General features: G+C 50.7%; 1 protein-coding gene across 3 annotated transcripts in view; it reads right to left on the reverse strand.

Annotated features, from left to right (window-relative positions):
• Positions 1–15769, reverse strand: part of PSD2 (pleckstrin and Sec7 domain containing 2) — a 72260-nt gene that overhangs the window by 37713 nt on the left and 18778 nt on the right. For all 3 annotated transcript variants that reach the window (XM_085236332.1, XM_085236331.1, XM_085236333.1), the window contains exons 2-3: positions 6700–6796; positions 4594–5154 (exon numbers count right to left, since the gene is read on the reverse strand). In XM_085236332.1, coding sequence (XP_085092458.1) covers positions 4594–5090 — 497 coding nt within the window. In that variant the 5' untranslated portion in view covers positions 5091–5154; positions 6700–6796. The remainder of the gene's footprint in view (positions 1–4593; positions 5155–6699; positions 6797–15769) is intronic.

Here is a 15769-nt window from a genome sequence, read left to right on the forward strand (position 1 = left end):
CCAAACACCCAAGGACAGCCACAGCGTGAGAGGGTGGACAATGAGCAGAGAACCAGTGCAAGGAGGGAAGACTGCAGTGACAGAGTAGCACATTCCCCTGCTGTGACAGCAAGGTGTGAGAACAAGTCAGCTTCCAGACTTCTCTCCTGCCATCTGCAAGATAACTGCACAATGGGGAAGATCTGAAGGAGGGGACAGCCTCCTGCTTTTAACGTGCCAGAGCTGTCAGAGAGGGGAGGACAAATTGGCACTGTTACGTTTCTTACTTCTCAGTGTCCCAAGAACCTGAAGAACTCAAGCAGGTGCTGTGAAGTGGCCACTCCATGCTGCCTTCCCATCCCCATGCTGCTGGGTACCTGCTCAGCTGCCTGGTGAGCTGTGGCTGGAACAGGCAGTACCTGCAAAGCAGCAAGCAGGGCAGAGCCACCTAAGGGCACTGTGAGGAGAGACACAGCCATGCACAGCTCACACTCCACACCCCAGAGCTGACAGGCTTAGACTAACTCATTCTCATATTCTCTGACAAGTCCTCTCTGCAGTCTGTGCTGTTAGAGCTGCTGTTTGCAAACTGAACCCTGGGACCGTAACAGCTAAAAGTTGACATGAATTGTAGCTTCAAATAATATCCTACTTCCAGGAGTTCAGGGCTTTCAGAATAGTGCCACCCAGACCACCAGAGCTGGCCATACAGCAAGCCAGATGCCAGCTGCAGCTTCAGGTCTCCTCATCCTCAGCTCTGCTCATCTTCCCAGATCCATCCATATTGGCAAGGCATGTGTGCAGAAAAAGCTTTTTCCCTCCATGAACCAGGAGAAACTTTTAAAACTCCACATCTCTGCAACTGGAACGATTTTACAGCCTTAATTGCACCCTATGGAAGGGTCCCATTGCCCAACTCCTTGTAACAGTGCCCATGTATTTTCCAGCCCTGTGTTCATTCCCTGAGCCCAAATTCCTACAGCAGGCACCAGAGTCAGTAGTCCTGTGTTCCTAGAAATGCCTCACTGAAGGCTGTGTGCAGCAGAGGGCAGACAGCAGGGCAGAAGCTGCAAAAGGGACAGCTCAGCAGATGCTGACAAGCCTCCAGCATCCACAGCCACAAGCCTATCACATCCCTCCCGCATGGTCCCAGGAAAGACCCTCCCCAGGGAAGGGCAAGCAGGCTTCCTACAGCTCAGAGCAGCCCAGGGGCAGTCACCTGCATCTGATTCAACCACGCTGGACTGGGAGGGAAATAAGGTAAGACCTTGCTTATGAGTGAGCAGAGCACAGCCTCCCCACAGGGAAGTATTGTGCACTTAAGTATTACACAGCGGGGAAGGCAATTGCTTTACTTAACTAAGGAGCCATATATTTATTTGCATTGTAATCACAAGCTTCTGTGTATTGAAGTAGCACTGTATCTAATTGCCTGTGCTGCTTTTCTCAGTCATCTCTGAGATGCTGTTTTATTGCTTATGGCAAGGCGTGCCGAGCTATGCATTCAGTTATTACTGCTGCTGAACTGCACTGGATTTTTATGCACTGAGTTGTTTATATTTCACTTCTCACTGGTTAATTAGTTGTAATAAAGTAGAACCTCATTTGCCGTGTTGGTGGAGCCATCAGAGAAAGACGTGCTGGCAGCCAGGACTTCCTTGCCTATGCGCTGTGGCTTTCTGCAAAGTTTTCCAAAATTTTGTTTACTGAAATGTGAAATGCACAATGGTTGTACATTGCCACGGGAAAAAGCGTGTGCGCAAAAGCAGTCCCAAACCTGCCGGCACCAAGCACATATCACAAGCCAAAGGTGGGGATTCCTATATTTACCAGCTTGACATTTTAATGGGGCTGAAAGCAGAGAATGTCATTCGCCAGTAAAGCTCTCTGACTGCAGAGATGCAACTTTCTGAGATCAGCAGGGCCTGTGCTGGGAGCTTATGGGAAGGTGGCAGACTTCTAGCCAAAACATCCACAAGGAGCGGAACAGGGCTTTGACAGCGTGCTGGCATGCCAATGGGACAGACAGAAAGAGGGGCAAAAGGGATTCAGCCAGTGCAAACTGCAGCACAAGCACAGGAGCTTTGGCTTTATTTCCTTGAATGGGGAAATGGAAAAACAGAAGATGACTATGAATTCTACAGTGCCTTGGTCCCTCTGTCAGCGTTGTGACTCATGACCCACGCTCACTGCGCAACACGAGTGTAGCAGGCAGCTCCCTATGGCACAGAAGGGCTGTGCTGGTTTTCGCCCAGCCATCCAATGGACAGGTGGTCAAAGTACCACCTTTGAATGCACTCAGCTAACCAGTTTCCCAGATTTCAGTTGCCTCCCTGAAGTTTTCCAGCTGCCCTTTTGCCTTCAAGTATATATAATATGTGACTTGTCCCCTGCACGTTCAGCTTCCCAGAATACTTATTTACTATCCCAGTCCTTATGTTCAGAGCACAAGATCATGGTCAGTTCATGCAGAGTACAGTCAGACTGCATTGGCTCCAAATGCTCGGCCTGCTACTTCTCCCAGATCATGCCCCAGTACCTTAAAATAATTGCACTTCCAGTGATTGCACCAGCATTCACTGACCGCTCATAGCTTCCTTCTGAATTCGCTGTCTGCTGGGGAGCCACAGATGAAGCAGCATTCCCTTGCAGCACAGTGAATTGCAGACATCCAAGAGCTGACAGAGTAGCTCACAGTACTTGTGGAACCAGTGTGGAGGTGGGTTCCCCGGGCTCTCCAGACATCAGCAGATAGAAGCAGTCTGCCTTGGACACCTATTCCTCTTTAATACCTTCAGCTGTGACTGTTGAATCAGAGTTGCTGCTTCTTGCTGGTGCTGTTGGTAAAGCAAACCACCAGTTTGCTGCTGGGGAGTCGCTAACTGCTACAGATGTAACGAATTAGGGATGCCTGCCGTCAGCCCACATGCTGCGCAGCTTCCCAGCACCACTAACACTCTTGGCTGTGCTCCAGGCAGTGCTCTGAGCCAGTGGCTCAGCCTGAAGCCCACACAGGCAGGAGGTGGTGATTCAAATGCCCCTCTTTGCCATCTTGTCCCTGTTACACCTTCTCCTCTTAGAACGCCATTCTCCCCTGCTCTTCTCCAGCCCTGTCCTGCTTGTGGCATCTCTTCCATTTTGGGGTAGAAGATACGTGCAGGCAAGGCCATAGGATTCACAGTGACCATCAACCCTGGGCAGCTACAACACACCTCCCTGGGTGATTTGTGGTCTATGTTCCTCTTGCAGGAATGCCATGGGAAGCAGCCCACCTCAATCCAGTGACCACCCCGCAGACTGCAGGGCCCTGTGGAGTCTTAGGCACTTGCAGGGTCTCCTCAGTGAGGCTGAGTCCCTGCTCAGCGTCCCCCAGCCTGGAAAGCTGTCCTGTGAAATCAGGCTGCCAGCAGGGAGGACACAGGTGGGGGCATCCTGTGGTTTGTCTCAGGCATTTGAGAACAAGATGACAGGCATGTGTCTGAGCTGCTGAGCTGCCACCCATCCAGCTGCAGAGTAGAGGGTCTGGGAGGTGACTACCTGCCTTCAGGCAGGAAGTTGACCCCAATTCCTTCAATTCTACCGCAAATTTGGGGAGTGCCTGTAAAAAGGCCAGCGTAGGCTCTTCTGCAGCTAGCCTCATGCACTAGAGAAGGCTACCTGAACAAGGAGGACCTAAACCACAGAAGGACTGCAGAGCTGGGACAGCAGCAGCAGGGCATGGTCCCTGCTGCAATGGTGGGGTGCTGCATGGCTGGCAGGCACTGGGGGCTCTTCAAGAGGCCCTCCCCTCCATCTGGCCATTGCCACCCAGCAGCAATGAGTGCTAGTGGCCACGTCTCCTAACCCCGCTGCAGTGGCTCTGAGCTCACACACAGCTGCTGGGGCATCACTGAGGTGCACCTGGGCTGAGGTATGGCGAGCCCCCAGTTTCACCACATCACCCCACTATGTACTTCCCACCATCCTGCTCACCTCCCAGCATCCTGAATCACACTGATCCCAGACGCAGCAGCACATCCACCCCCTTGCTACATGCACAAAGCAGAAACTGAGCTATCCTTGTGCCACCCAGACACTGGCAGCGTCAGCCACAAGAGCAGTGGGAACCAAAGCTCAGTGCCCTGTTTTCCCTTATTAATGACATGCTCCTCTGGATGCAAAGCTGTGTCCTGCTGGCCATGGATTGCCAGAGCTAGCCACGCTGCCAGGGACTCCCAGGGCACCCCAGGCTTCCCCTGGCTGCAGGCTGCCATCCCTGCCCTGCCCACATACTTCAGCTATCTCAGTGAACTCTGCCTGAAGTGCTGCAGCTGCAGCTCAAATCACAAGTGGGACACTCCCAAAAGTCATCACTCTCTCTAAGAAGTCCCTCAGCCTTTTCCTTCGCCTTAGCACATCTGAGGCAGACGCTGGCTCTAATCACAGACTTTCCACGTTTGCAATAGGGAAAGAAGCCCAGAGCAAGAGAGCAAAAAGACAGTCAGCCATGAGAGCAGCTGCAGCTTTTTAAAGTGATGAGTTACACAGGGAGAAGCGGAACTCAGACCAAGGAGGACTGGGAAACAGCACACGTAAGCCATCACCGAGCTAGTGCTGTGGCAGCTTCGCACTCACCCGAGCTGCTCCTCCGGCTCATCAGCGCTCAGCGCTCCCGAGGAGCCCAGGAAGCCGTGCAGGAGCACCTTGCCGAGGGCCTGGCTCCGTGCCTGCGGCGCAGGGGAGCCCTCCTCCCCAGAATCCACGCTGCCGGGGCTGGGCGCGCTGCCGTCCCGCGGCTGCAGCCTCGCTGCCTCCCCGCCCGCACCGAGCTCCGTGTCCACGCCGTTGATCAGCGCCGGCTCTTCGCAGCCCTCGCTGTCACTCGTGGCATGCACCTCCTGTTCCCAGTCGCCCGTCGAGGCCGCCAGATGTTGGTCCCCACGGCGCTCCTCTTCGGCTGCCGGGCTGGGCTCGGCGTCATCCAGGGGGCTGGCGCTCCCGCCGGCAGGCTCCGCAGGCTCGCCGAGCTGCTCGTCCCCATCGCTGCGGGCTTGCACAGCAGGCTGCGAGCCTGAGGAATGCAGCTCGCCGCGGGCTGCCACAGACAACGGAAAGTGCCTGGTCTCACTCATATTCCGCTCGTTCTCCCGGCGCTTGCGGGCTCCCTCCCCGCGGTCAGCTAAGGCACGGCACTACCTACAATAGAAAAGGCCCCGTGTCACCAGAGCCCCGAGGATCGAACAGCGCTGGCCTGCCCGTGGCAGCTTAGTGAGGTGACAGCCGATGCCACAGCTGTGGTGATAGGAGTGGGGAGAAAAATGTACGCCCTCCAGGAGAAAAGCAGAGAGGGTTCATATCTGGATTTGCTGCTTGTAAGGATGAGTGCTTGTCACCCAGCACTGAGAACGGAGAAGAAAATCTGCCCTCGAGGTCCCGGGCCACCAAGGACCCCAGGCATCCCCTCCTCCTCTCTGCCCTCAGAGCTCCACACACCCCAGCCCTAAACACAGGCCGGGGACAGAAATGTGGCCCCACTACTTCTCTAATGCTGGTCACAGGAGTGCTGCTCTCCAGCAATGCCTGCCCCCTGAAAGTTGGGGCCTGTGTGATGGCACTGGGGAAACAGAAGATAGGTGTGGGGGTTGTTTTTTTTTTGTTTGTTTGTTTTTTTAACACTTTTAAGCAGCTGTGATGTGCCAACCTGTGTGATTCTCCCTGCTGACTCACATCTCTAAGCAGCTTCTTTCCTGCCAGAGTAACACCTTTCCTGGTATACAAGTACTGCTGAAGTATTTACCAGCTAAAGCTCTGTCGAAAGTGTCCCTGCTAAATATGCTATGAGATGTTCTCTGTAGGGCAAGGGAAGGACACTACACTGCACCACAAGTGGCTTCTCAATAAAAAGGGACCTTATTGGCAAACATGCCCATTGATGCGAAGTCTTGCTAGCAGCATCCTCAGCCATGGGCAGCAGCCCTACACTGCTCTGCAAGCACTGTGAGCCCTACAGCTGAAATCCAGTGATCGCAGTGCCAGCAGAAATTCTCTCTTCTGGAAGCCAGTGTTTCTGTATGACATTTGGGCTGAGCATAACAGCCAAATTAAAACAGGGCAATTTAAAACTGTGTCTGCCTTCACCTGGGAAGGGAGTTTACCCAACTGGTTACAGCAAGCAGATGGCAATCCTGGCTTCTTCCCTTGGTTCTGGTCCTACCTCATGTCACAGGCGGATCTTAACTCCCTGCCTCAGCTTCTTCTCTGTAAACTACAGATAACAGCACCTCTGAGAAGCTGTGAGGGTGCCCAGACTTTGGGAATGGGCTCTGCGTGCTCTGACTTGCTGAGCTGAGGCTCTCATTAAACAGTGCTTGCTTAATGCAGGGCCCTACTAGTTCCTAGTACCGAGATGTACTTCCGCTCGACAGGTCAGTGGCTCATCCTCCACCCCTAGTTCCTCTGTGCATGGGAAAGGAGCAAGGGGAGGAGAGGCGTGGGTCTAGACTTGCTGTGCTAAGTGGGACAGATCCCGCTGGGAACCCTAACCCCTTCTGACTGTGCCTAGGGCAAAGCCCAGCTGAGATGGAGCACCCAGGCCCTCCCTATGTCCAGTTCACAGCTGCTGAGAGATGAGGTGGACTGAGGAGGTCAGAGGCTTTTGTGGAGTGGGTCTGGGGAGAAATGCTCCTCCAGTTGCTCATCCCACAGATGTGGGTGGGGTAGATGCCATGCAGGCAGGTTTACCTCTTCTCCGTGTGCATCCGTGTGCATCCCCCGCTGTCACAGAGCTCGCAGCATCCTCACACTAGGTGCAGCCAGGCACCTGGACAGATGCACGACCCTGCAAGCAATAACAGACCAAAGAGCATGAAACACAGAGAGAACCCCATCAACCTGTCGCACTGCCGCTGCTCCATGCCAGGCAGCTTCCCAGCCCCATCCCATGCCTGAGCTGCCTATTCTTTGCAAAGCACTGCTAATGCTCCTCCCTCTGCACACACTGGTCCTCCCTGGCTTTCAGCTGTGGCAGTGCAGCAGCTGAATACAGCAGGAAACCTTAGGGAGGCCTTCTCAATTCTTTCCTTCTCCAGCCTTCCTTCCTGTACACTGGCAGCAACCAAGCCAATGCATTGTGTTCCAGCAATTTACCTGCAAAACTATTAATATTCTACTGCACTGTAATTTGGAATAATGCTGAAAAAAATAACATGATCTGAATGTTGACACTTCCCCATAGGGAAGGTATAATACTAAACACAGAGCTAATATTCAAATCTTTGGAGAAACCTTTCCAGGAAAGCTCTGCCAATCTTTTTCTTGACGTGAGCCGAATAATGTAGTTTTAAGTCTGCATTTTTAAAACCAGCCAAGGAGTTTGGGCTGGAATTTCCCATCTCCCTTCTCCCACTGCAGTAACTTCAGCAGGAACCTAGACACCACCCAAGCTAAATTCCAGTCCAGTAACGAAAGCTTGGCACAGCTATAAGCAACCAGAAAACAGGAAGCTAAATGTGGTTAGGAGACAGGGCTAAGAAGAAATGTTGGCAATCCTTAGTAAATGTGAAGTCTCATTCTTTCCTCCTAGCTTTAATCCAATTCCTAATGTCAATAAATCAATATTTCTGTTATTATGCATAAGCTACTGCATTATGCTACTCTGCTTTGCCCTCTGTGAGGTCTAGGTGGGATGTTTATGCTCTGGAAGAAGGGCTGAGCAGTCAGTAGTTAAACTCCAAGGCGTGCTCTTCCTTGGCACTGGGGAAGCCGGCGGAGGATGCATGCTCAGCCAGGAAGGCATCAGCTCCCAGCTTCCAGCACACTGGTCTGAACAAAGCCAGCAGTCTCTCGCAGCCTCCTGACTCCGAGATGTGAACCCAAATGTTGTGGCACACACAAGCGGATGGAGGCTGTCCTGTGCAGCTGAACTTCTTCAGCAAGCTGAGTGTGTATCAACTCAAGACAGATTACTCAGCAACTCGCTAGCTACTAGATCTATCTCATGGTGACAGTTCCTTGAAGCATGCCCAGAAGCCCCAGAGAACAGCTGGGATGTAATGAGTTACTCAGCTGCCTCATACTAAATACAAGCAGTATCTGGTCAAGTTCTGTGCAGGAGGGGCTGGAAGGTGACATCTGAGTTCCCACCGATGGATCTTCACATGACCATGAGCCTTGCCCTTCCTGTAGCCTCAGGCATCCCCTCGAGTGACAGCTGCTCTCCTCGCCCCGCAGGCGAGCATTCCATGCGTGTCCACTGCTACTGGCCTCCAGAAAACATAATGTAGATTAGCATACAAAAAAAGAGCTGGGAAAAGAGAATGAGCTGGCAAATACCTTGCCTGGGACTACTCACACTGATGGCTATGGTGATTCTGCTGAGACACAGACAGCTGGTAAGCTGCAGGTCCACGATTTGGACCAGCCCAGCTCTGTAAGGCTCATGTAAGCGGAATGGCATGGATTTGTGCGTGGAAGGAGGCTGTGACTACTGTAGGAAAGGCTAGGACATAGCCACTGACTTGCAGGCTCTGCGTTTGGGTTCTGCCTGGCCACTGGACCATGAGTGGATCAGGACAGAGCTGGCTGGTGAAGGACAGCAATGTCCCATCCCTGCTTCTGATGGGCCTTAAAGGCTTGCTCCTGAGTGCTTGGGTGGTGATATGATGGGGCTCCCAGGAGGCAATTGTACACTGCTGATCTTGAGGCACTCACTGGCCTATGTGGGGCAACGGGACCTGCAAAACCAGGCTGGCACCCACAGCAGGAAAGCACCGGTCCCAAAGAAGCTGGGCAGAGATGAAGCGAAGTCTGCCCTGATTCTGTGAGAGGTTGGAAACCACACAGTGGCTCTCTTTCAGGGACTGGCTCTGGAAGTCTCCCAGCTTTTGTTGAAGTTGAATGGTTGGTGGAAAATGATTTATTTTAAATTTTCTTTCCTGCATTAGGAACTGGAAAGACTCCCACTTCAGTTTGTGTAACTGCTTGGCTGCTGTGACAAGGAATGCTCGGAGAAGAATCCTGCTGCTTGCTGGAGCACCAGCTTTCCCTTGAGACGAGCTGGGCTCTCCCTGCTGCAGCCTTGCTTTGTCCTGTACTTTGGATCCTGCCCTTGGCAGAGACAGGGCAGCAGGTCCACGAGGAGGGCTGTCCTCTCAGCCTGGTTCCAAGGAGAGGGCAGGAGGTACAGGGACAGCGTGTAGGAAGACCCATTTTGTGTGCCTCTTGTGGTGTTGCAGGTAAAGGAGGAAGCAAGCAGATGCCAAGCATGTTGGACAACTTCAGTCAAGATCAGGTGAGGGGGGATGGCAGGAAGGGAAGGGGTGGCAAGGCAGGCTGCTTGCTCCCAATATGGTGGGGTGCAAACTCCGGGAGAGGGAGGGCTTTGCCAGCAGCTGCTAAGTTTGGAAGATGCAGGAAAGAGCATGATTGGCCCTTCTGAGTCTTTTATCAAAACTAAAGGAAACACCCAGAATGTCTCCTTGCTCTACTGGACCTACAAGGGTGTCAGTACCAGGAAGGGGCACTGGGAGCCTCAGACAGATGTCAGTTACACAGGCTACAGCCTGGCCTAGCTTTCCTACTGGTGCCCTGTGGTGTGAGCTGCCACAAGGGGAAAGACAGATGGTGTCTGTCCTGTCAGTCAGGTGCCACCAGCCTCCTGGCCTTGTGAACCCATGCTGAAACCTGAAGGCACACGTAATGCTCCCGATCACCTTCATTGTGCAGACGTCTTTCTTGCACTGTGATGTGCAGCGTCTGATGCACGGACTCAGATGTGAATGATCCAAATCGTTTATTACAAGTTCTCACATCACTTACATACCTTCACAAGTTTTCTTTTTCCAGCTTTCCCATCCACCCCTACAACTTTCCCATCCACCTTTACATGTCAACAGAGCATTCTACAAAACACTCTTCAACTGTTCACACAGGCGCTTCTCCAATCAGAGCCGTGAGATGTTCTTTCTTCTTCTAGAGGTGTCCTTGGTTCTCATGCTGTTTATCTTGCTCCACAGCTTCTACTCTGAACAGTTTTTCTTGTATTCCCACAGTGATGTCCAAAAGCAGACATGGTGACCAGGTGTGGTCTCACAAGCCCTGAACAGAGATGAAGACCCTTCCCTCGATCTACTGGCTGCACCGTGGCTAACACAGCTCCAGGCACACTTGGCCTTTGGTGACACAGAGGCACACAGCTGACATGGTGGTTTTCAGCAGACCACCAGTCAGACCCCAGCCCATGCCAGTGCCTGGCATTCCTCCAGCAAACTGCAGTCGTCTCCACAAATTTCATGAGGTAGCCTCTAAACTTTCTTTCTGCACTCTTTTTAACTCTTCCTGAGGTTTTTGCTGTGCCCAGCCAGAGGTGGGACGCTAGCCTTCAGATGGCTCTGGGCCTTGCTGTTAGCCAGGCAGGAGAGAGCTGGGACATGGCTTGAAGGTAGAGAGATGAGTGCAGACAATGCCTATGGGGTCCTACGAAACAGAGGATACCGCACATGACTTCTTACTTGTAGGTGGCAAAGAGCCTCCAGGATCTCTGTCACTCAGACAGGGAGGAAGTTTCTTCCTGACCAGTCTCAGAGACTACACTGCAACCCAGCTGGTTTAACTTAGTGCCTTTGGACAAAACTCGCTGAGCAAGGCTGAGGGAGCTTCTGACAGCCTGAAAAGCCCCAACATGTCTTAAACAGTGTCCCATCTTCAACTCAGAACCACAGAATGGTTAGGATTGGGAGGGACCTATGGGTCCATTTTCTCCAACACCTGCTTAAGCAGAGCCACCCAGAGCAGGTGCCCAGGTCCACGTCCAGGCAGCTTCTGAAGATCTCCACACCACAATCTCCCTGGGCAACCTGTGCCAACACTCCATTATCTGCACAGAAGAGATTCCTGACGTTCAGATGGAACCTCTCGTATTCCAGTTTGTTTCCATTGCCCCTTGTCCTGGCCCTGGGCACTGCTGAAAATAGCATGGCTCCTTCCTCTTTGCAGCCTCCCTTCATTGACAAGATCCACTCCCTGAGCCTCCTCTTCTCCAGGCTGAGTAATCCCAGGGCCTGAAGAGACTCAAAAACAACTGCAGCCTTACAGTGCTGCAGAGGTTCCCCAAAGATTGGGGGAAAGATTCCCTCAACCTGTAAAAACCCCACAGGGTGGGATGCACTCAGTGCAGTGCGAATGCATCACAGCCACCCGAGAATGCTCCCAAGTTGCATCTCAGGAGCTCTGTCCTCTGAACTTCCTCATGTTGTATTCTCAGTCTGCCAGGTTAGGAACCTGTAACTCCCATCTTTGGGCTCCTACCAAGTTATTTTCAGCTTCGGGGCCCAAGGCACCCTCCTCATGTCTCACCTGCCGACCATCATGGAATGCAGATCTCTGTAGCACTCTCTGTGCCCTGGGAACCCATCCCACCCCATTGTAAAGTGGCTGCAGATTTCTCAACATGTTGGTTTCAGAAAGTCACCTTCCATCCTCTTTCTGTGAGAGTGAAGATAGGTTTTAAGCAGCGGCTCTGAGGGTGGGAAGAGGAACAGGTCACAGAATGATAGAATATCCCCTTTTAAAATACATTTCCCCTCTGCTATGCCTGTGCTTTGCCTTCTTCCCTTTCAATAGAGCTCACAATAAAAAACGATTTTCATTGTGAAAATCCTCATTCTTTTCTCCCACAGGCTGAGTTTGTTTGTACGTGATTTTGAGGACCTCAATCACACCAGCTCTTAGGTCATTCCAGACTGCTATCCCAACCTGTTCTCATAAGGCAGCTCCCCTACCCCCTGGAGCACTTTGGTTCTCCTTCTCTGGATTTCCTCTATTATCTCTATTGAAGTTTGGAGAGCGACAAAGCAGTGCAGTGAATTCTAGATGTGGGCATACCAAAGACCTATACAGGAGCAAACTGATGCCCTCACTTGCGCTGGAGGAAAACTTGGCTCAACAGGGAAAGGTGAGCACTGGCTGCTGCTATTCTTACAGTTCACAGCCCCCCAGGTACTGACAGTCACCACACTTTGGCAATATACTATCCTAGATGTTTCCATGAATCACTGTCAGTTGAAACTACGGGTCCCATATCCTTCAGCTCCAACATAGAAAAGAGGCCATGGATAAAACATATTCCACAGACTAAAATAAACCAGCTACATGCTAAAAAAAGAGCCTTTGGGTAATCAGAAATCACTATGCGTGGAACATACTTCTTGAAGCCAAATCTTAGAGCTCTTTATTTTGAATTTTTATTAGAGCCTGCAGAGCAATTAGTACACATTCAGATCCAAATGACTCTTGCAAAACTTCGTGTTGGGGAAACAATGGCAGTTTTTCGCTTAGAGAAAACAATAAAACTAAGTCTTTAAACCCTTAACAGCTTTCCTGTTTGCACTGCTTTGCAGTTACTTGAAGGGAAAAAATAAAGGCACATACTTACTATTTTCTCTGCATTCCTCCCTCTGTAACAACAGCTTGGCTACACACTGATCCTCCCTGCAGCCCCATGCATGTGTGATGCAAACCTGTGTGAAGGGATCTGACCTGAACATCCCTACTCCAGCCAGCATGTTGCATCTGCAGCATTCCTGCAATATGCTCCTTTGCAGTCCTTCACAAATCTGCACAGTACTGCTGGGACTCACTGGAATCTTCCCATGGCTCTGAGAGGAGGTCCCAGTACCTCCAACCCTGCATCATTCAAGACAGGAGTTTTCAGATGATGCTTCCAGCCATGCCTCAACCATTTGTGGCTTGGAATGGCAGAGTTACTCAGCTCAGCCCAGCTTAGAGCTGGCTTCATCCTCACATCTGCCTATGTGCTCTGGTACTCATTTTCTGTTGCTGGAGTGAGAATTTTATAGTTCAGATAGCTGTAAAGTAGGCTTCAATCCTGGTTGTCTGCAGCTTTTTTTACAAAACAGGTTGTGAGGTCTTCTCACTCACTTCTGTGAAGCATTGTAATTGAATGCATTAAATCCCAGCTTTGCCTATGGCCCCAGTTACCTTCCACAAGTCTTCAAGAGCAGGAACTGCTTCTCATAACCCATAAATGAAAACAGCCTTTTTAACCCCCTTTTTTCTTCCCCTTGCTTTGATCTTCCTTCCCCACATTCTTCCAGCATCCAAAATAATAAAACAGGGCTGGCAGCTGACTTAGACCCAGTGAAGGAATTCCTTCCATCCCATCTATGCTGAACCTACGCAGTGGCTCATTGCAGGGCTTTAGCAAGATTTCTAGGAGATGCACCCACTGTGATGGAGCCTGGCTGGGGAGCAGCTCTGTAGAAAGATACATGGGGTTCCTGGTGCGTAAGCAGCTCAGTATGTGTGAACTGCTGCGGCCATGGGATCCTTGGTTCCATCAGCAAGGGCATCACTGGCAGAAATAAAGAACCCATTATTCCACTCTACTCAACACTTCTCAGGACACATCCAGAAGTCTGTGTTCATTTTTGGTCCTTCTAATCAAAAAAGATGTGGACAGACTGCAAAGGGTCCAAAGAAGAGCCACTAACATGATCGAAGGAGAACCTCCCATAAGCGGAAAGGCTGAGGGAAACAGGTTTGCTTGGCCTGGATAAAAAACGGATCAGGTGAGACTTCGCTCTGTTCCAGTATTTAAAGGGTGGCTACAAAGAAGATGGAGACTCCCTTTTTACAAGGAGATGTGTGAAAAATCATAAAATCATAAGGTTAGAAAAGTCCTTTAGGATGGAGATTCTCCTCTTGCTGTTAGTATCCTTGGAAAAGTATTTTTATTTTTAATAATGATGGCCAGATTGCTTTCTTGCTGGGCTTTTACCTTTCTGATTTTCTCTCTGTGTATCCTAGCGACATCCTTGTACTCTTCCCAAGTTGCCTGCCCCTTCTTCCAAAGGTGATCAATTCTCTTTTTTTCCCAGAGTCTCAGCAAAGGCTCCCTCTTCAGTCAGGCCAGTCTTCTTCCCCACCAATTTGTCCTATGGCACATGGGGACATGTTCCTACGCCTTTAAGAATTCCTTCTTGAAGGATGTCCAGCTTTTCTGCACCCCTGTGCCTCAGGACTGACCCACAAGGAACTCTCCCGACCAGCTTCCTCAACAGCTCAAAGTCCGCCCTCCAGAAGTCCAAGGCAGCAGTTTTGCTGACCACCGTCCTGACTTCAGCAAGAAATGACAACTCAGCCATTTCATGGTCACTCTGCCGAAGGCAGCTTTTGACCATGTCTCCCACCAGTCCTCCCCTGTAAACATATCTGCCCCCCTTGGTAGGCACTCTTACCAGCTGTGTCAGGAAGTTATCTTCCACACACTCCATGAATCTCCAAGACAAGGGGTGATGGGTACAAGTTGCCCTATGGGAGATTCTAGTTGGACACCAAGAATCTTCTTTTACTGTGAGACCAATCACTGGAGTAACCTCCCCAAGGATGCGGTGGATTTTCCAAAGGTTGAGATTTTTAGTGCTTGCTAGAGAAAACATTACACAGCCTTGCCTAGGCCCTGCCTCTTGCTGGGGGAAGCTTGGACCAGATGGCCTCTGAGGTCCCTTTCAACCTGGACTTTTCTATGATTCTGCACACATTTCCAGACATCTCAAAAGGTATGCCCTGTCATTCTGGACCACCTCTAGAAAAAGAGGAATAACCTTCACCCTCTCATGATGAGGGTAAATAGGTTCTTTCAGCAGAGAAGAACACCTCTTGTTCTGCCTAGCAGAGATGCAGCCCTGGTTTCCAAAGGTCTCTGTGCTGTATCAGGAGCATTCTCTTCACACCAATGCTGCTCAGCACTCTGCAGCTGCAGCAACACACTGCTTCAGCCCCCATATCCTGGAGAACTGCATCTAGACAAGCTGACCCAAGACTCTCAGGTGACACTGAGTTGCCAACTGAGTTACCAACATATCAGCTTGGTTGACCTGCATTTCCAGGTGGCCTCTAAACCAAGAACATTGGTACCAAGGCATTCATGGCAAGGCAGCACATCTTAACTCCTGAAGATGTTTGGGCCCAGAAGACATCAAGCCTAAAACAGATTGATGGAAGAGGCCAGGAGACTGTCCAGACAGGACTAGGACCTTCAACTGACTTCATCGTGAAAGGCCTAGAATGAGATCAGCTAGTCTCCACTTTGGACTAGAGAACCAAGCCTATGTTGGAAACTTTTGGGTAACTCTCGCGCCAGTGAGGATCTTCTACTTTCACCCCAATGAAGGAAAGGAAGTTTCCTTCACTTCTCTTACCCCAATCAGATTGAGATGAAATTATTTTGCTGCAGAACACAGACTTAGCCAGGATTTCCTGTCAAGAGGGCTAGAACTTCGTTGCCTAGCAAAAAGGAAGTCAGGGCATGCAACATGGCATTTCCACTGAAATCAGCAGCTCTGCTATCTGACCAAAGGACCTGCAAGGAGCAGCCTGAGCAAATGTAATCTAATGGGAAGGGACTTTCATATCTCATCAGAACCAACTCAGGACGTTTGGGAGGCTAACTAGAAAGAGCATGCCACCACAGGGGAACAGACAGGACAATGTTCTAGGAAAACCATCTGCTTCAAGACTAGGACACTAACTTCAGTCCTCTTTCTAACAAGTACTCCATCCTATAAGCTCACTAGTTCTGCAGCAGCCCATGTTCTCATTCATTTGCACCAAAAGTTCCACCTTCCCTTTCAAAACTGCAGGAAACACTTCTACAAAGGAAGTGCGGGTTAGGTAAATCCTCCTTTTCCAAAGAAAAATATTTTATCACTATATATTTTTGAAAAATCTCTACTGGCTGTAGAGCACTAAAGAAGCTCTGAGAGTTTACCATTCTTCAGTGCTGGAGGAGTCA

This window comes from Meleagris gallopavo, chromosome 15 (genome assembly GCF_905368555.1).
Source record: "Meleagris gallopavo chromosome 15, MGAL_WU_HG_1.1, whole genome shotgun sequence".
Classification (NCBI taxonomy): Eukaryota; Metazoa; Chordata; class Aves; order Galliformes; family Phasianidae; genus Meleagris; species Meleagris gallopavo.